This window comes from Canis lupus, chromosome 25 (assembly GCF_048164855.1).
Source record: "Canis lupus baileyi chromosome 25, mCanLup2.hap1, whole genome shotgun sequence".
Classification (NCBI taxonomy): Eukaryota; Metazoa; Chordata; class Mammalia; order Carnivora; family Canidae; genus Canis; species Canis lupus.
This window is the reverse complement of record NC_132862.1, coordinates 16253373-16268298: the sequence shown is the minus strand read 5'-3', so window position 1 is coordinate 16268298 and position 14926 is coordinate 16253373. Positions and strand designations below refer to the sequence as shown.

Below are 14926 nucleotides of genomic sequence, written 5' to 3'. Positions count from 1 at the left end.
CTATGTCTCTGTCTCTCTGTGTGTCTCTCATGAATAAATAAATAAATAAAATCTTAAAAAGAGGACCACTCTAAACCAAAACAACACACAAAACCATCAGCTTTTTAGGAGCAAGGGAATGAGGAGACCTCTGACTTGTAGCATGTGCCAATTTCTGTGGTGTAAATACAGCCACCATGTCTGATTTCAAGCTACCAACATGATGTCACTGCCCGTGGAGTTATGAAGAGATGTTGACAACTGCTTTTGCTGGTTCTAGCACATATTGGAGGGTATCATTTTATCCTAACTTGGATTTTACTACTCATTATTGCTAGGATAGTATTGATTAAGGAAAAAACTCTGAAACTTGCATGAACATATTGTTTTACTCATTGCAAAATTTGTATCACCTTTCAATGAGTAACTTCAGTCATGAAAAGTATGTTAATTCCAAAGGGACCTAAAGAAAGCACCAAGGCCCATGCAGACAGATGCTAATCCTGTAGATAAATGATCTGACACCTGACAAATATGCTGTACCTGACAGTGTTGGTCTTTTTGAAGGATAAACTCTGCATGTTCTCCTATGTGAATGCAATTTCACTGTACCAGCTCTGGGTATGCAGAGCCAGAGTCACTGCTGCAAGTTCATTAACAAAGCAAACATCTCACCTGCAGAGCAGATTCATTCTACACCATTGTTATGTGCAGACCAAGCGAAGTCCCTCTCAACTGATCTCAGTGTCAAGTTAGTAAAGGAAAAAAGTCACTGGTGTGTGCAGTTTTTCTCCAAAGTAGATTCAAAAAATTTAGGTACATTAACCTGAGTCAACCACAGTGCCATGTTACTGCTCATGTTGCCAATTCGTTGTTGGCTCTACACCCACTGGAGGGAGAGAATACTTCAAATATACTTAGAGCATTTAAGATATTTGCTAACATTTATGACCTTTTTATTCAGTAAGATTCACTCTTGTTAGAACCAGTCAGCACCTGTCTTAAAATCTTTTTAGAGAAGCTGTTGTCATAAATAAACAACTACTTGGCAGATACCTCTACTGTAATGGAAATTGAGACTTTGATCTCAGGTTCCTTAGAGGTCTTGCATTCTTTTTTTTTTTTTTTTTAATTTTTTATTTATTTATGATAGTCACAGAGAGAGAGAGAGAGGCGCAGAGACACAGGCAGAGGGAAAACAGGCTCCATGCACCGGGAGCCCGATGTGGGACTCGATCCCGGGTCTCCAGGATCACGCCCTGGGCCAAAGGCAGGCGCCAAACCGCTGTGCCACCCAGGGATCCCGAGGTCTTGCATTCTGCACATCATCTCCTAGTGGATTTTATACTCATTGTGACAACATCTACCCTGACATTGCCTCCAATGCCATCTCCTCTCCTGGAAATATCTCCCACTTCATAGGCTTCATCCTCTGTATCTTCTCTGTTTAATATGAAATGCAGTAGAGTTTTATTTGCATAGAATTTCTGAAACAAAAACAATGAGACACAGATGTAATGCCCTTAACAACACTTGAATGCGACTGTAAATTGGCCTACCTAACCCTGTGTGAGGCTGCAAGTCTGTGAAGGGCAGAGGTTTTATCCACACCAGCAAAGTCTGCAGAAATGGGACAAACATGAGTGTATGAATGTATTTGGCTTTGGAGACAGGCTTCCTGGATTTGCATTCCAGCTTTGTTTCTTACTAGTTGTATGATGTTGGGAAAAAATCACTTAATCTCTCTTAACCCCTCATATATAAAATGGGGAAAGCTCACTTTACAAGGGCTGCTGTAAGAATAAACTGAGAAAAATTCCCATAAAGCATTCAGAACAGTCTAGAACATAATTCACAATAAATGTCAGCTATTATTAATTGCAAATTAGGTGAAATAAGAACAGATATTTAAGGATATACTATGGCATCCAATTTTGTAGATATTTTGCTGTAATCTGCTTCTTAAAGTAGTTCAAATCAGTGGTTTGGCCTTGCTTTGCAAGTGCTATTTGAAATGGTGTCATATTGATGGGAATGTAGTCAGCGATTACATCTTCTGGAAAATGTGTGTTAACCAAAGTATTGCTTCACTTAAATTATCCAAGTCTTTTATTCCTCATTCATAATGGGAAATGGCAGAAAGAAATTTGTAACATTTTTGTCTTTATTACATTATTCAACACACCTTTCCTGTTAATATTATAATTATTTTTCACACAGAATTTATCATCTTTCTATCCTCCTAACCACTAGTCTTGCTTACAGAAGAAAAAAATTAACTCCTTAATATGACCTTCAAGACCCTCAACAATCTGGCCTTCACCTATGTTTCCAATTTCTGATTACTTCCCGTCACCAATTTGATATTCTTACAAGACGTTATTATTCACCCAGCTTGTCATGTATTTTCATTTGCTCACTCATTCATTTACTTTTTTTCATTCAAATACTTTATCCTTGCTTACTATATGTATGTCAGAAATTTTGCTAGGTGTTAGGGATTAAAGATAAAAAGAATGCAGAGGCTTGTTTGCATTTGTAGAGAATGAGCCCAACATGTGAGTTAGAAGAGCAAGCAGAGAGGAGATACAAATTTAAAAACAGAGTGAGTCCATGGATGCTGAATTTCTGTCATAATCCTTGAGGTCATAGTTCCTGGTGCACTTCCTTCACTTCCACAAGTGACTATCAACATCTCATCCACATGAGCCAATGAATCCCTACTTGGCTTTAGCAAGAGTTTGAGTTGAATAATTCATTTTGAATTGAAAGAGTCCTGCCACTTGAAGAACTCTGATGTAATACGGTGAGGCAATGGGAGCTACAGAGAAAATTTTGAGATGCAAAATACTTTTAAATAGATCAAAATGTGTTATTAGATCAAAAGCACAATGAAAACGCAGTTCTAGTGAACAGTACAGAAGATGGATTCAAAGAGACCATTTAGGCACCTCTTCTGCTGTTCAAGGAGTTAGTCCTTAGTCCTTAGAGAATTTCTGACTATTGAAATAATCCACCAAGGCCTAGTTCATTTGGCACCTAGTCTGTAGTGTCTTTCTGATCCCACTCAGCGGGCATGAATGGTTCTTTGTTCTGCATTCCTGCAGCACTTCACTTGTACCTCTGACATCAGGCCTCTCACAATTCAGCTGCATCAGAATCACCTGGAGGGCTTGTTAAAACTAGATTGCTCAGCCCCACCCTGAGAGTTTCTGATTCCGGTCTGAGGTAGGACCTGAGGATCCTAACAACTTCTAGGTAATGCAGATGTTAATGCTTCAGGGGCCACTGCTCTAACATATTTCATTGTAAGCTGTGTTCTAGTTCCTTTGCTCATCTGCATCCTCTGCTAGGTTAAAAGTTCCCTAAGGATTTTCTTACTCATCTTTCTAAAATTCTCAGTACCTAATATAAAACTTTATGCAAAATTAGTATTTGATATGCTGTGTGATTAAATATGGAAATAAGGCAAACATTCTACCATAATAAATTCTCTCAGTTACAGTCTAGATTTCTTCAAATAATGAACTGTAACTAGAAAAAAAAAAGGCAGAATATATTCTGACTTTTCATGGGCTGCCTAATTTTGATTACACCTATTTTTAAAATTTATTTTTAATTAATTTATTTTAAATTTTATTTATTTATCTGAGAGAGAGAGAGCGTGCACGCATGTGTACACATGCAGCATGCACATGCAGCCCGATGCAGGGCTCAATCTCATGACCCTGAGATCATGACCTGAGCTGAAATCAAGAGTCAGACGCTTAACTGAATGAGCCATCCAGGTGCCCCTGATTATATCTTCTATTTGATTTAATCTTTGCACATAAAGTACAATGATTATTTTCAAATATACGAAAGCTTCAAATGCATGATCTCAGAGAAGTTAGGACTAGGATTTTCCTTCCTCCTGCATGTATTTTTATTTCCTCTCGATTTAGCTGGCATCTGACAGCCCAAGGGAGAAAACATTTCAAGTATTTTTTCATCCCACTATTAAGAAATGCTGATCAAACTAACTTATTTTGTAGCTGTTCTTATGGCAAAACATTCTGTCCTTTAGGCTTTGTTGCCTTGCAGCTACTTTAAAACATCTAGAAGTAACTTTTAATTACGTAGGTAAAAGACCTGTATACTAACAACAATAAGACACTGATGAAACAACCAAAGATGTAAATAAAGGGGAAGATAGATCATACTCATGGATTGGAAGAATATAGTTAAAATGTCCATTCTACCCAAGGCAATCTACAGATTCAATGCAATTCCTATTAAATTTCCAATTGCACTTTTCATAGAAATAGAACAAACAATTCTACATTTTGTATGGAATCACAAAAACCCTCAAATAATTAAAGCAGTCTAAAGAAACAAGAGCTAAGCTGGAGGCATCACACTCCTTGATTTCCAATTACATTACAAAACTAGAGTAATCAAAACAGCAAGTGATACTGGCATAAAAACAGACACATAGATCATTGCAACAGAATAATGAGCCCAGAAATAAACTTGAGAATATATGGCCAATTAATTTGCAACAGAGAAGTCAAGAATACTTGTGGAAAGTGGAGAGTGGAGAAAGGAAAGTCTCTTCAATAAATGGTGTCAGGAAAATTGGACAGCCCCATGCAAAAGAATGGAACTGGACCATTATCTCACATTAAACACAAAAATTAACTCAAAATGGATTAAAGACTTGATTATAAGACCTGAAACCATACAACTGCTAGAAGAAAACATAGGCAGTAGGCTCCTTGACATCAATCTTAAAGATTATTTTTTGGATTTGACACCGAAAGTTAACAAAAACAAAAATAAAGTGGGATGGTATCAAACAAAAATCTTCTGCACAACAAAGAAAACCATCAACAAAATGAAAAGGCCACCTATGGAATGGAAGAAAATATCTGCAAGTCATATATTTGATAAAATATATAAAGAACTTATACAACTCAATATTAAACACAATCTGATTAAAAAATGAGAAGATCCGAACATTTTTCCAAAGAAAGCACATGAAAAAATGCACATCACTAATCACCAGGGAAATGCAAATCAAAACCACAAGATATTATCTCACACCTGTTAGAATGGCTGTTATCAAAAGGACAAGAAATAACAAGTGTTGGTGAGGATATGGAGAAAAGGCAAACTTTGTGCAGTGCTTGTGGAAATGTTAAGTTGGCATAACCACTATGGAAAACATTACATAGGTTCCTAAGACAATTAAACATAGAACTACCATATGATCCAGCAATTTCACTTCTGGAATATTTATCCAAAGAAAATGAAAACACTAACTTGAAAAGACATATGCACCTGTATATTCACTGAAGCATTATTCATAATAGCCAAGAAATAGAAACCAGCTAAATGTCTACTGATAAGTGAATGGATAAAGAAAATCAGGTATATATATAAAGAACGAAATATTGCCACTGACAGCATCATGGATGGACCTTTAGGGCATTATGTTAAGTGAAATAAGTCAGACAGAGAAAGACAAATACTGTATTGATCTCACTTATAAACGGAATTTAAAAGAAACACAACAAAACAAAAACCAAGCTCATACGGGCACCTGGCTGGCTCATTCAGTAGAGCATATGACTTCTGATCTTGGGGCTGTGAGTTCAAGCTCCATGTTGGCTATAAAGATTACATTAAAAACAAAAAACAAAAAACACCAAAACCAAAAACGAAGCTCATAGATACAGAGAACAGATTGGTGGGGCTGTCACAGGCAGGGGGGGCAGGCAAAATGGTCAAAAGGTACAAACTTCTAGTTATAAAGTAAGTTTACAAAAACCATAATGGGGATAAATTTTTGTCTGCCACAAACAAACAAACAAACAAACAAAATTAGTCTTGGGGAGGTAATATACAGCATGGCAACCATAGTTAATAACACTGTATTATATATTTGAAAGTTGCTAAGACAAAAATCTTAAAAGTTCTCATCACAAGAAAAAAAGTTCTGTAAAACTATGCATGGCAATGAATGTTATCTAGACTTATTGTGGTGCCTATTTGCAATATATATACAAATACTGAATCATATTGTACACCTGAAACTAATTTATGTCAATTATGACTTGATAAAACATAAACAATAAAAAAGTAAAAACATTGGGCTTAAAATTATTTTTTTTTAACCATGTCATTAGCTTCTTGTGAATTAAAAAAGCATGAAGCCTACCTTGAACCTTGGGAGATAGGAAAGGCCAGTTTGCATTGAATTCTGGGTGTTCAGATCAGATGTCTGTTTTCTTTATTGGAACTGACATCCTCTCTCTTGTGAGCTAATGTGGGTAGCTGCTAAAATCAAACATGCCTAGAAACAGTACTGTGTTCTTTACCTTTCTCACTGTCTTTACATGGTTATTTCTTGTATTCAGAGTGATTTTTATAATTCTTATAGCATCTCCAGGTAATGGGGTAGAGTTTTTAATGCAGTATGTAAGGTATACAGAGAAAAGATTTGTAGAGTGGCGTTACCTTAAGCATCCTGTGACGTTGTAAAATATATCAAAATCAAGCAAACCGTTTGCTTTGGGGTAGTCTCCTTCTGGCCACCCAGAGAAGGGAATGATGATATTCTCAGTCAGGATGAGCAAGGCTTCTGTTATCATGAGATTCTTGAGTTTGTCATTAGATGACAAATTCCACAGCAAACCTAGAAAAGCAAAAAGTACTACATCAAAACAGCACCAGGATGGGTCAAATGACTGCTGAAAAGATGAGTTAGGGCAGCAGCCCTAGGGCTGTGGCTAGTAGTGTAGAGAAAAGGGTGGCCCCTTTTCCGACTGAAAGAATCAGTTTAGAGTTTGTTAGATGGCAATGAAGCTGATCCATAATAGAGACACACACACACACACACACACACACACACACACATACACACAGAGATATTATGATATAAAATTATACAGCTTTTAAATTAATCAGGAATGTGAATGAAAGTTAGAAATCCTTAAACACGTATACTGTTTCTCTTAAAAGATCCTACCACTAAGCTGACCTCACTGAGGTAACAAATTCTGGTCTCACCAACACAGAGGCTTGAAATGATCCTATTGTAATAAAGACTTCTATATTTTTATTTTTGTTTATTTTTAAAAAAAGATTTTACATTCTTTTAAAGTGATCGCTACACCCAACCTGGGGCTTGAACTTAAAACCGAGAGATCAAGATTTGTACACTCTACCAACTGAGCCAGTCAGGTGCCCCAAGGCTTCAGTGTTTTTAAAGGGTCATCTTTTTCTCCTGTAGTTGCATGGGGAGAATATCTCCCTCTGCCTCCTGCTCCCCACTACCTGCAACTTCCACCTGATATTTGCTGCCCAGTGACAGCAGGAAGGGCCGATTGAAAGCCTTTGACTGTACCCCTGCCTGTCACCGGTAGGCTGATCAACATCACCAATTAATATTTATTAAATCCTACCCAATGATAGACTTTCTGCCCTCCTGGAACTTATGTTGGGTATCTCATGAATTTCCTATATTATAGTTTGGCAGTGAAGGAGGTACAAGAGTATTTAATCTACCTGCCAACACGCATGGCCTAAAGCACTGGTCTAAGCATTGTCCTCATTTAACTTTACCTTTCCTCTTGAAATCTCCCCCTTGACCCACCAGTAAAGAGAAAGGCCATATAAGCCAACTCAGAAAGAAATTCATAAGATAAGAGCATACTGTACTTTTCAGGGCATTTGTGAGACAGAGCCTGAAGCTGGGTGCCTCAGAGGGAATACAAAGTGGCACACACATTTAGGATTTGTTTTTCTTACAGATTTGGCATTCAAATACTTCCGATTCAGTGGAAGAATAGCTCTTGCTTGCTATTCCAGTGACTCCCAGCAGGTGTAAAGCTGCCTTACTTTCCTTCTTTCATACCTCAGGAAATGACTAACTCACTATCATCCAGGAAGGCCGAGAGCAGAGAAAGAGAAGTGATCTTCGTTTTCTTCCCTATTCATTCCCCCACCACCCAGTCGGTAATTCCCACTTTTAAAATTTTTTTTTTTTTTTCCACTTTTAAAATTTACTGCTTTGTCTGCATAAAAGAAAGAGGAAGCACAGGTATACAGAACAGTCTACGTTGTGAAAAAAGGAAAGGTGCTTTTTTTCGGGGGGGGGGGCTGAATTCTGTGGTGGTGTCATCTCCCCTGATTTTAATGACTGAAATAATTGTCTACACAATTAAAGCTTGCTAATTATTCAACCATACTCATATCTGGCCCACCATTTAGAACACTCTAGGCCAAATGCAGTCTTTTGGCCTTAATCAGTTTACTTTGGCTGTGTACCAGTAAGTCATTTCTGAGACCATAACCGAATCCCCACTGCAGTCTACGCAGAACTTCCATCAGATACAGCGACACTGGGGATCTGGTGTCTGGTGAGAGCTCGAATTCTGGCTTGGGAGTGGGGGGATCTTTTCCTGATCAAACTAGCCCTGGGGATTTAGGCAGGAGCAGTGTCCCTCAGCCACTGGTTTTGCAACACAATGACTTCATTCCTCCCACTTAGGCTTGAGGGGCCCTCACGGGGGTAGAATGACAGAACAGAACTCCAAAGGTGGCTGAAAACAATGTAGAGGCAGGTCTGAGGTTGAGTTGTGTTTCCTAAGCTACTAAAGAAAGCTAAAAAGAAAAGAGAGAGAAGGTGGGGAAAAGCTTCCTGTTTTAAATAAGCAAACAAATGAACAGTCCCTGCCTGCCAGAGGCTTAAAAATGTAAAGCATAATGACATTTCCTCTTTTTAGAAAGGACCACACAGGGCACTCAAAGGAAAAGTATACCTTACAATAAAAACCAGAAGAAGATTAATTTTAAACAAAGGAAGTGAGATTTTCCTTCAACACTTGATGTCCTTTATAGCTTGGCAAGCGGTATTATTTCTATAAAAATATCTGGTTTGGGAGTATCAGTATAATTTTTGAATTCTTAATATAGGATATCATATAGAAATGTCATGCCTACCAAATTTTTGTATGGCACAAAGCTAGGAAGAAGCTTAAGTGTTCACTAGAGATTTGGGATTATACACAGACACTCCCCTAACATGAGCATACAAAAATCAATAAACAGCCAATTACAGATTGGGAAAATATGTATGGCAATACAAGGTTAATATCCCTAATATATAGAGTTCTTATAAATCATTATAAATTCAATTGCTAGTAGAAAAATTAATCCTAGCTAAAAAATATTAGAATCTACTACACATAGGAATGCATTTTCTTGGGATCCCTGGGTGGCTCAGCGGTTTAGCACATCAGCCCAGGGCGTGATCCTGGGGCTCCCTGCATGGAGCCTGCTTCTCTCTCTGCCTGTGTCTCTGCCTCTCTCTCTCTGTGTCTCTCATGAATAAATAAATAAATAAAATCTTAAGAAAAAAAAAAGGAATGCATTTTCTCCAGTAATGAAAGAAATGCAAATTTAACAACTAGATATCATTTTTTGGTGACTATAAGACAGCAAAACCAGAACTAATGAGTGGAAATTCAAGGGAAAGAGATTCTGGCTCACTGAAAATATCAGTTTCTAAGAGAGCTTTGAAGAAAACAGATCTGTTTGTAAGATCCAGCTCTATTGCTGCAGCTGATAAAAATGAGCTCCTCCTTTATCAAAACATTGACAAGGAGATTTTATCTCAAAGCTAGAGTGTTACACTAGACCAGCAGTTTCCGAATGAACCTCGTGGCATATCAGAATCATATATTCCTGGGCCACATCTCATACTTACTTGCCAGAATCTCAGGACAGATCTTAGGAATTTGTATTTTAAAAAATGATTCCTGAGGCACCTGGCTGGCTCAGTCAGAACACGGGACTCTTGATCTCAGGGTCATGAGTTTGAGCCCCAAACTAGATGTAAAGATTACTTAAAAAAATGATTCCCATTTCTGGCACTGGGAAACAAATGGGCCAGAAGACCCTTCATAGAACTTCCTTTCAATGACTTGATTCTGGATGTTCTGAGATAACATTAGGGTTTAGATTTTCACTGGTCTCACCTTTAGCTTCTAATCAACTTATTCATAGCGCCTAGGTTTCTATTATTATAGTTCTTTGTTGCAGCTGATAAGCCTGTAATTTTCTATCACTAAGTTCTCATTCAAGGCAAAAAGAAAGAGAAATGGATTCTGGTTAGGGATATGTTTTGAATAATTAGCACTTAGAAGAGAGATAATAATAACTTCATTATCTAGAAATTTGTTGCCAACTGTGATATTTGCAAAAAATACCTAACTTTAGTAAAGGGATCTTATAAGATATTAAAATCCAGTCCGCCCTTGAGGACTAGAAATACAGTTATTTAACAAAGTCTAAATGACACTTAGGTGGTAAAAATTGCGAGTAGTATGATTAAATGAATCCCTATTATCAGTACAGAGGGAGAAGGAAGAGCAGGAGGAAAAAAAGGAGAACCGGTGTGTTTTAACCTTGTTTTGCAAAGTGATCACAAAACAGAGGATTTTTTTTTTTTTTTTATAATTTTCCTTGTGTGGATATACTCCTTTCACCTAAGTTTTGTAAATCTTATCTGCGATACCACACTATTGCAAAAGCCGTTTAGTCCAAGTTATACATGAACCCAAGGTAACCTGTTGCATATTACAAATGCAGAATAAAATAATATAGAATTATTTTTAAAGGTGCATAATGAATATTTTATAGTAAAATGTTTCTGCTATTTTATTAAAATACAGCAATTCAATTAAATATTTCCATAAAATATGCAGAGGTCAATATGCATTTTCAACAAATCATCGACAAACATGACCCTTCCCTATGGCTTCCTTATGTAACACGCAGAAGGACAAGAATCTCTTGCTTCATTCTTACTAAGCCAGAGCCCACTCATTTCTGAAAGTGTTCATTACTCAGTGACCCTGAAGATGAACCTCTGAGATCAGTATGTACTGTTCTCATTTCAATTAAAGTACACTACCACGCTCACTTGGTAAGGGAGGGAGAACAATCTCAGAGGGAGTCTTTGATCCTGAAGCCTTTTCATCTGGAAAGGGAAGAGCTTCCCTCTGAGGCTGGTACTGAAAATGCTAGGAAGGTCAGTGAGTTGATGTTTTCTTCCAGCAAACAAAGCTCTGGTACTTATATTATACATATATAGATATCAAATGGTTAATTGTTTTATATCTTGGCCAGAAAAATCAGGGTCCTATCTGAAAACACACTTGGTTCTCTTATTTGTGTGTAATCTGGATATTCCCAGGTCACAAGTCTTTTTTTTTAAAGATTTTATTTATTTATTTAGATTTTTAAAAAACATTATTTGAGAGAGAGAGCATGAGAAAATGAGCATGAATGAGGGGGGAGGGGCAGCGAGAGGGAGAAGCAGGCACCCCACTGAGCAGGGAGGCTGAGGCAGGGGCAGGATCCCAGGACCCTGCAATCATGACCTGAGCTGAAGGCAGATGCTTAAATGACTGAGCCACCCAGGTGTCCCAAAGATTTTATTTATTTACTTGAGAGAAAGTGAGTGGGACAGAGAGGGAGAGAGAATCTGAGGCAGACTCCACGCTGCGTGCAGGGCCTGATGTGAGGCTCGATCCCACCACCCTGAGATCATGACCTGAGCTAAAACCAAGAATTGGATGCTTAATTGACTGAGCCACCTGGGTGCTCTCACAAGTCTCTTTCATATGTTCAATCAGAAGTCTCATTTGAGAAAATAACAAATAACTGTTGTTATTGCAATAAATATACAGGCATAAAATAAGTGGCATCCTAATATTAAAGGATGCAAAAGTAGTTCAGTGGAAGCCTTTTCAAAACTCCACTGGGGGGAGGGTGGGAGACAGGGAGTAAAGTATGGAAAGATGGCATCTGAAAATGCTTCAAAGGAAAAGACACCTATTGAAAGATGAGAGGGTTCACCAGATGGTCAAGGTGTGGAAAAAGATTCTAGTCCAAGAAACAGCACAAAAGATACCAAGATAGAAAAGAGACATGGAACAGACCAGCAAAATCCTCGAGGATTTCAGAACCTGAGCTGGAAGGGTATGAGAGGAGACACTGGTTGCCTATGGTCACCAAGTTCACATCATAAAATCTTAGTATGGCATACTACACAGCATGGACTCTACCTTATAGTTCATGGGGAGGACAATGGGCAGAATTTTCATATTAGAAAGAAATCATTAGGAGCAGAGTGGTGGATCGAGTGGGAATGTGCAATACTGAATCAGAGGGGCAGTAAGAAGCTACTGCAATAGTAGACCAGGGGTGTGAAGAAGACTGAATCATGTCAGTGGCAAGTGGAGAGAGAGGAAGGCTCAGAGAAGAATGAAAGAGCTCTCTGATCTGAGATTCTTAAAGATAAACCCTTTCCCAAAGAACTGTAAAAATGAGTCACTCTCTGCCCCAGAAACAGTAGGTGAGAGCCACTTTCATACAGCAGAACACGCAGATAAAGCTAGGTTCAAATCTGGGCCTTGTGCTCTGCCAGTTGTGTAATCTTGGGCAATCTACTTACCACCCTAAAGTGTCACACTGATCATGCGGAAATCAACAATAATGCCTTATGGAGATGTCAAGGGGAACAAAGATGAAAAATGGAAAGTCCTAATTTAGTGGCAAGCATGTAAAAAGAGGCTCAATAAAAAGATGTTCACCAAATAGATAAGATTCACATGTATGGTTGCTCGCTTTGTGTTTCTAAACAAAGATATAAACATGTCTACATTAAGTCAACAATTTATTTCTGAGGCCCCGAAAGCACTTATTTAGCTGTTCTATTAATAGAGCTAAAGGAAGTTATTTGGAAGGATTTGTATCAAACATTCAAGTATTAACTCAATTCAATTAGCATGTAATGAGCACCCTCTGGTAGGGGTGAACAAGCCAAGTTCTAGAAATCCTGAGAATTGCACAATAAACCTCCATTTATCAGCTCTGTAGATTATCTAAAGATAACTGAATGGTTTCTATGGCATTAATACCACAGAATGTTCTCTGACTGTAGTTTCCTATTGCCTAAACAAGAGAAGAGGAAGCGTGGTTCAATGGATTACTTCCCTGACACACACCACAAATCCTCCCAAGTTCTCTGGCTACAATACACACTAACCTCAATACTCTATTATCAAACTCCCTCTACATGACCAGCAGCTTCTTTTTGCTTCTTTGCTTTGCTAATGATGTTCATTTTGCTGGGAATGACTTTCATTCTCCCTCAAAACACCAGTTCAAAGTGTATCCTATCCTTCTTTTAAAGTCCAGAATGAAACATAATCTCCTTCGAGAAGTCATTTGACTGTAAAACAGTAAAAAAAAAAATTATCTGTTTGCTATTCTCTTATGGTTGTCATTACTATATTTTAATGGAGGAAATGTTAGGTTTTAACTATGAGGTTTAGTCTTTTTTTTTTTTTTAAGTGCCAACCACCACATAATTGTTCATGTGTTAGCAGAGGGAAAAGAACATGTACAGCCTCTCCAGACTGATTCCCATTGCTTGGCACTTGAAGGCAGCCCTGTAAATGCTGGCTGAATGAATGAATGAATCAATGAATGTGTCTGATCACTCTTAATTTCTGTAGGTATTTTAATATAAATCATAAAGATGGAAGGAAACTTCCCATGGGACATAATAGGAAGCTGGCAGAAGGGCAGCATGGTATCACTCTTCATATAGTTTTATAAAATTAAATATATTAAGATAGAAAAATATGTGATTGTTTTAAGATATAAATGGGCAGAGAAGATAGAATGACATTTCTACAGAAAAAAGGGCCGTATGGTAAAGTGGACACAGCGGAAGTACAGAATATATTCAGTTTAAAACAACATTTGTGAGATACCTCCTTTTAAGGTGAACTGAGTGGAAAAATTAAAGGGGGAGACAAACCATAAGAGACTCCTCACTCTGGGAAACAAAGGGTAGTGGAAGGGGAGGTGGGCAGGGGGTCGGGGTGACTGGGTGATGGGCACTGAGAGGGGCACTTGATGGGATGAGCACTGGGTGTTATGCTATATGTTGGCAAATCAAACTCCAATAAAAACAAATGTAAAAAAAAAAGAACTTTTAAAATAAATAACACTGTCAAGATTTATTATTTACAAATACATTAAAAAGGGTTAACTTCTTTGGACCCTACTTTCCTCATCTGTAAAATTGAGATTTAATCACCCAATAACACCTAAAAATATCTCAAAATCTTTTCATGATAATTAAATTAAAAGTGTACGTTTACTACCTGGGCCACTGAATGTTCTTAATTTAAGTTTCCCCAGGGCAACCAACACTACTGACAATTGAACTCAGTAATGCTTCTCGCACTCTGTAAGGTGTGCAGGGAGCGTCAGCACGGAGCGGATGGTGAGGGCAGGGAGGGCAAGCTTGAACATCAATGAACCATTTTCTCCTCTACTGTATGTACTATTCATTTAAATGAAACTAGGTCTGTCTTCTCCATGTTTCAAGGATTACTAAAACTGTTGATTTAATTCTATCAGATTATTTCATCTTTTTAATCTATTGGACAGAAAAACAGTATTTACCTATGCAACTCAGTATTTTGAAATATGAAGTAGAGAGCTAGAAAAAAAAAAAACCACATCCAGCCACTCTCATCTTTTTTTCTTTTTTTTAGGGTGCAGTGATGGATGGGCTAGGGAGCAGGTATTTTGAGGTGGACCGGTCCAGGCAATGGAAGGATTAGAAAACCATATTTCTTGTATTTTGACTATTTGGTTAAATTGATCTTTTTTTTTTTTTTAAGATTTTATTTATTTATGATAGTCACAGAGAGAGAGAGAGGCAGAGACACAGGCAGAGGGAGAAGCAGGCTCCATGCAGGGAGCCTGATGTGGGATTCAATCCTGGATCTCCAAGATCGCACCCTGGGCCAAAGGCAGGCACCAAACCGCTGCGCCACCCAGGGATCCCTAAATTGATCTTCTACATTAGGAC

At 37.9% G+C, this 14926-nt stretch overlaps 1 protein-coding gene across 3 annotated transcripts in view; it reads right to left on the bottom strand.

The window, feature by feature from the left end:
- PKP2 (plakophilin 2) overlaps window positions 1-14926 on the bottom strand; it is an 87903-nt gene that overhangs the window by 31999 nt on the left and 40978 nt on the right. For all 3 annotated transcript variants that reach the window (XM_072798394.1, XM_072798396.1, XM_072798395.1), the window contains exon 6: window positions 6481-6658. In XM_072798394.1, the coding sequence (XP_072654495.1) occupies window positions 6481-6658 (178 nt within the window). The remainder of the gene's footprint in view (window positions 1-6480; window positions 6659-14926) is intronic.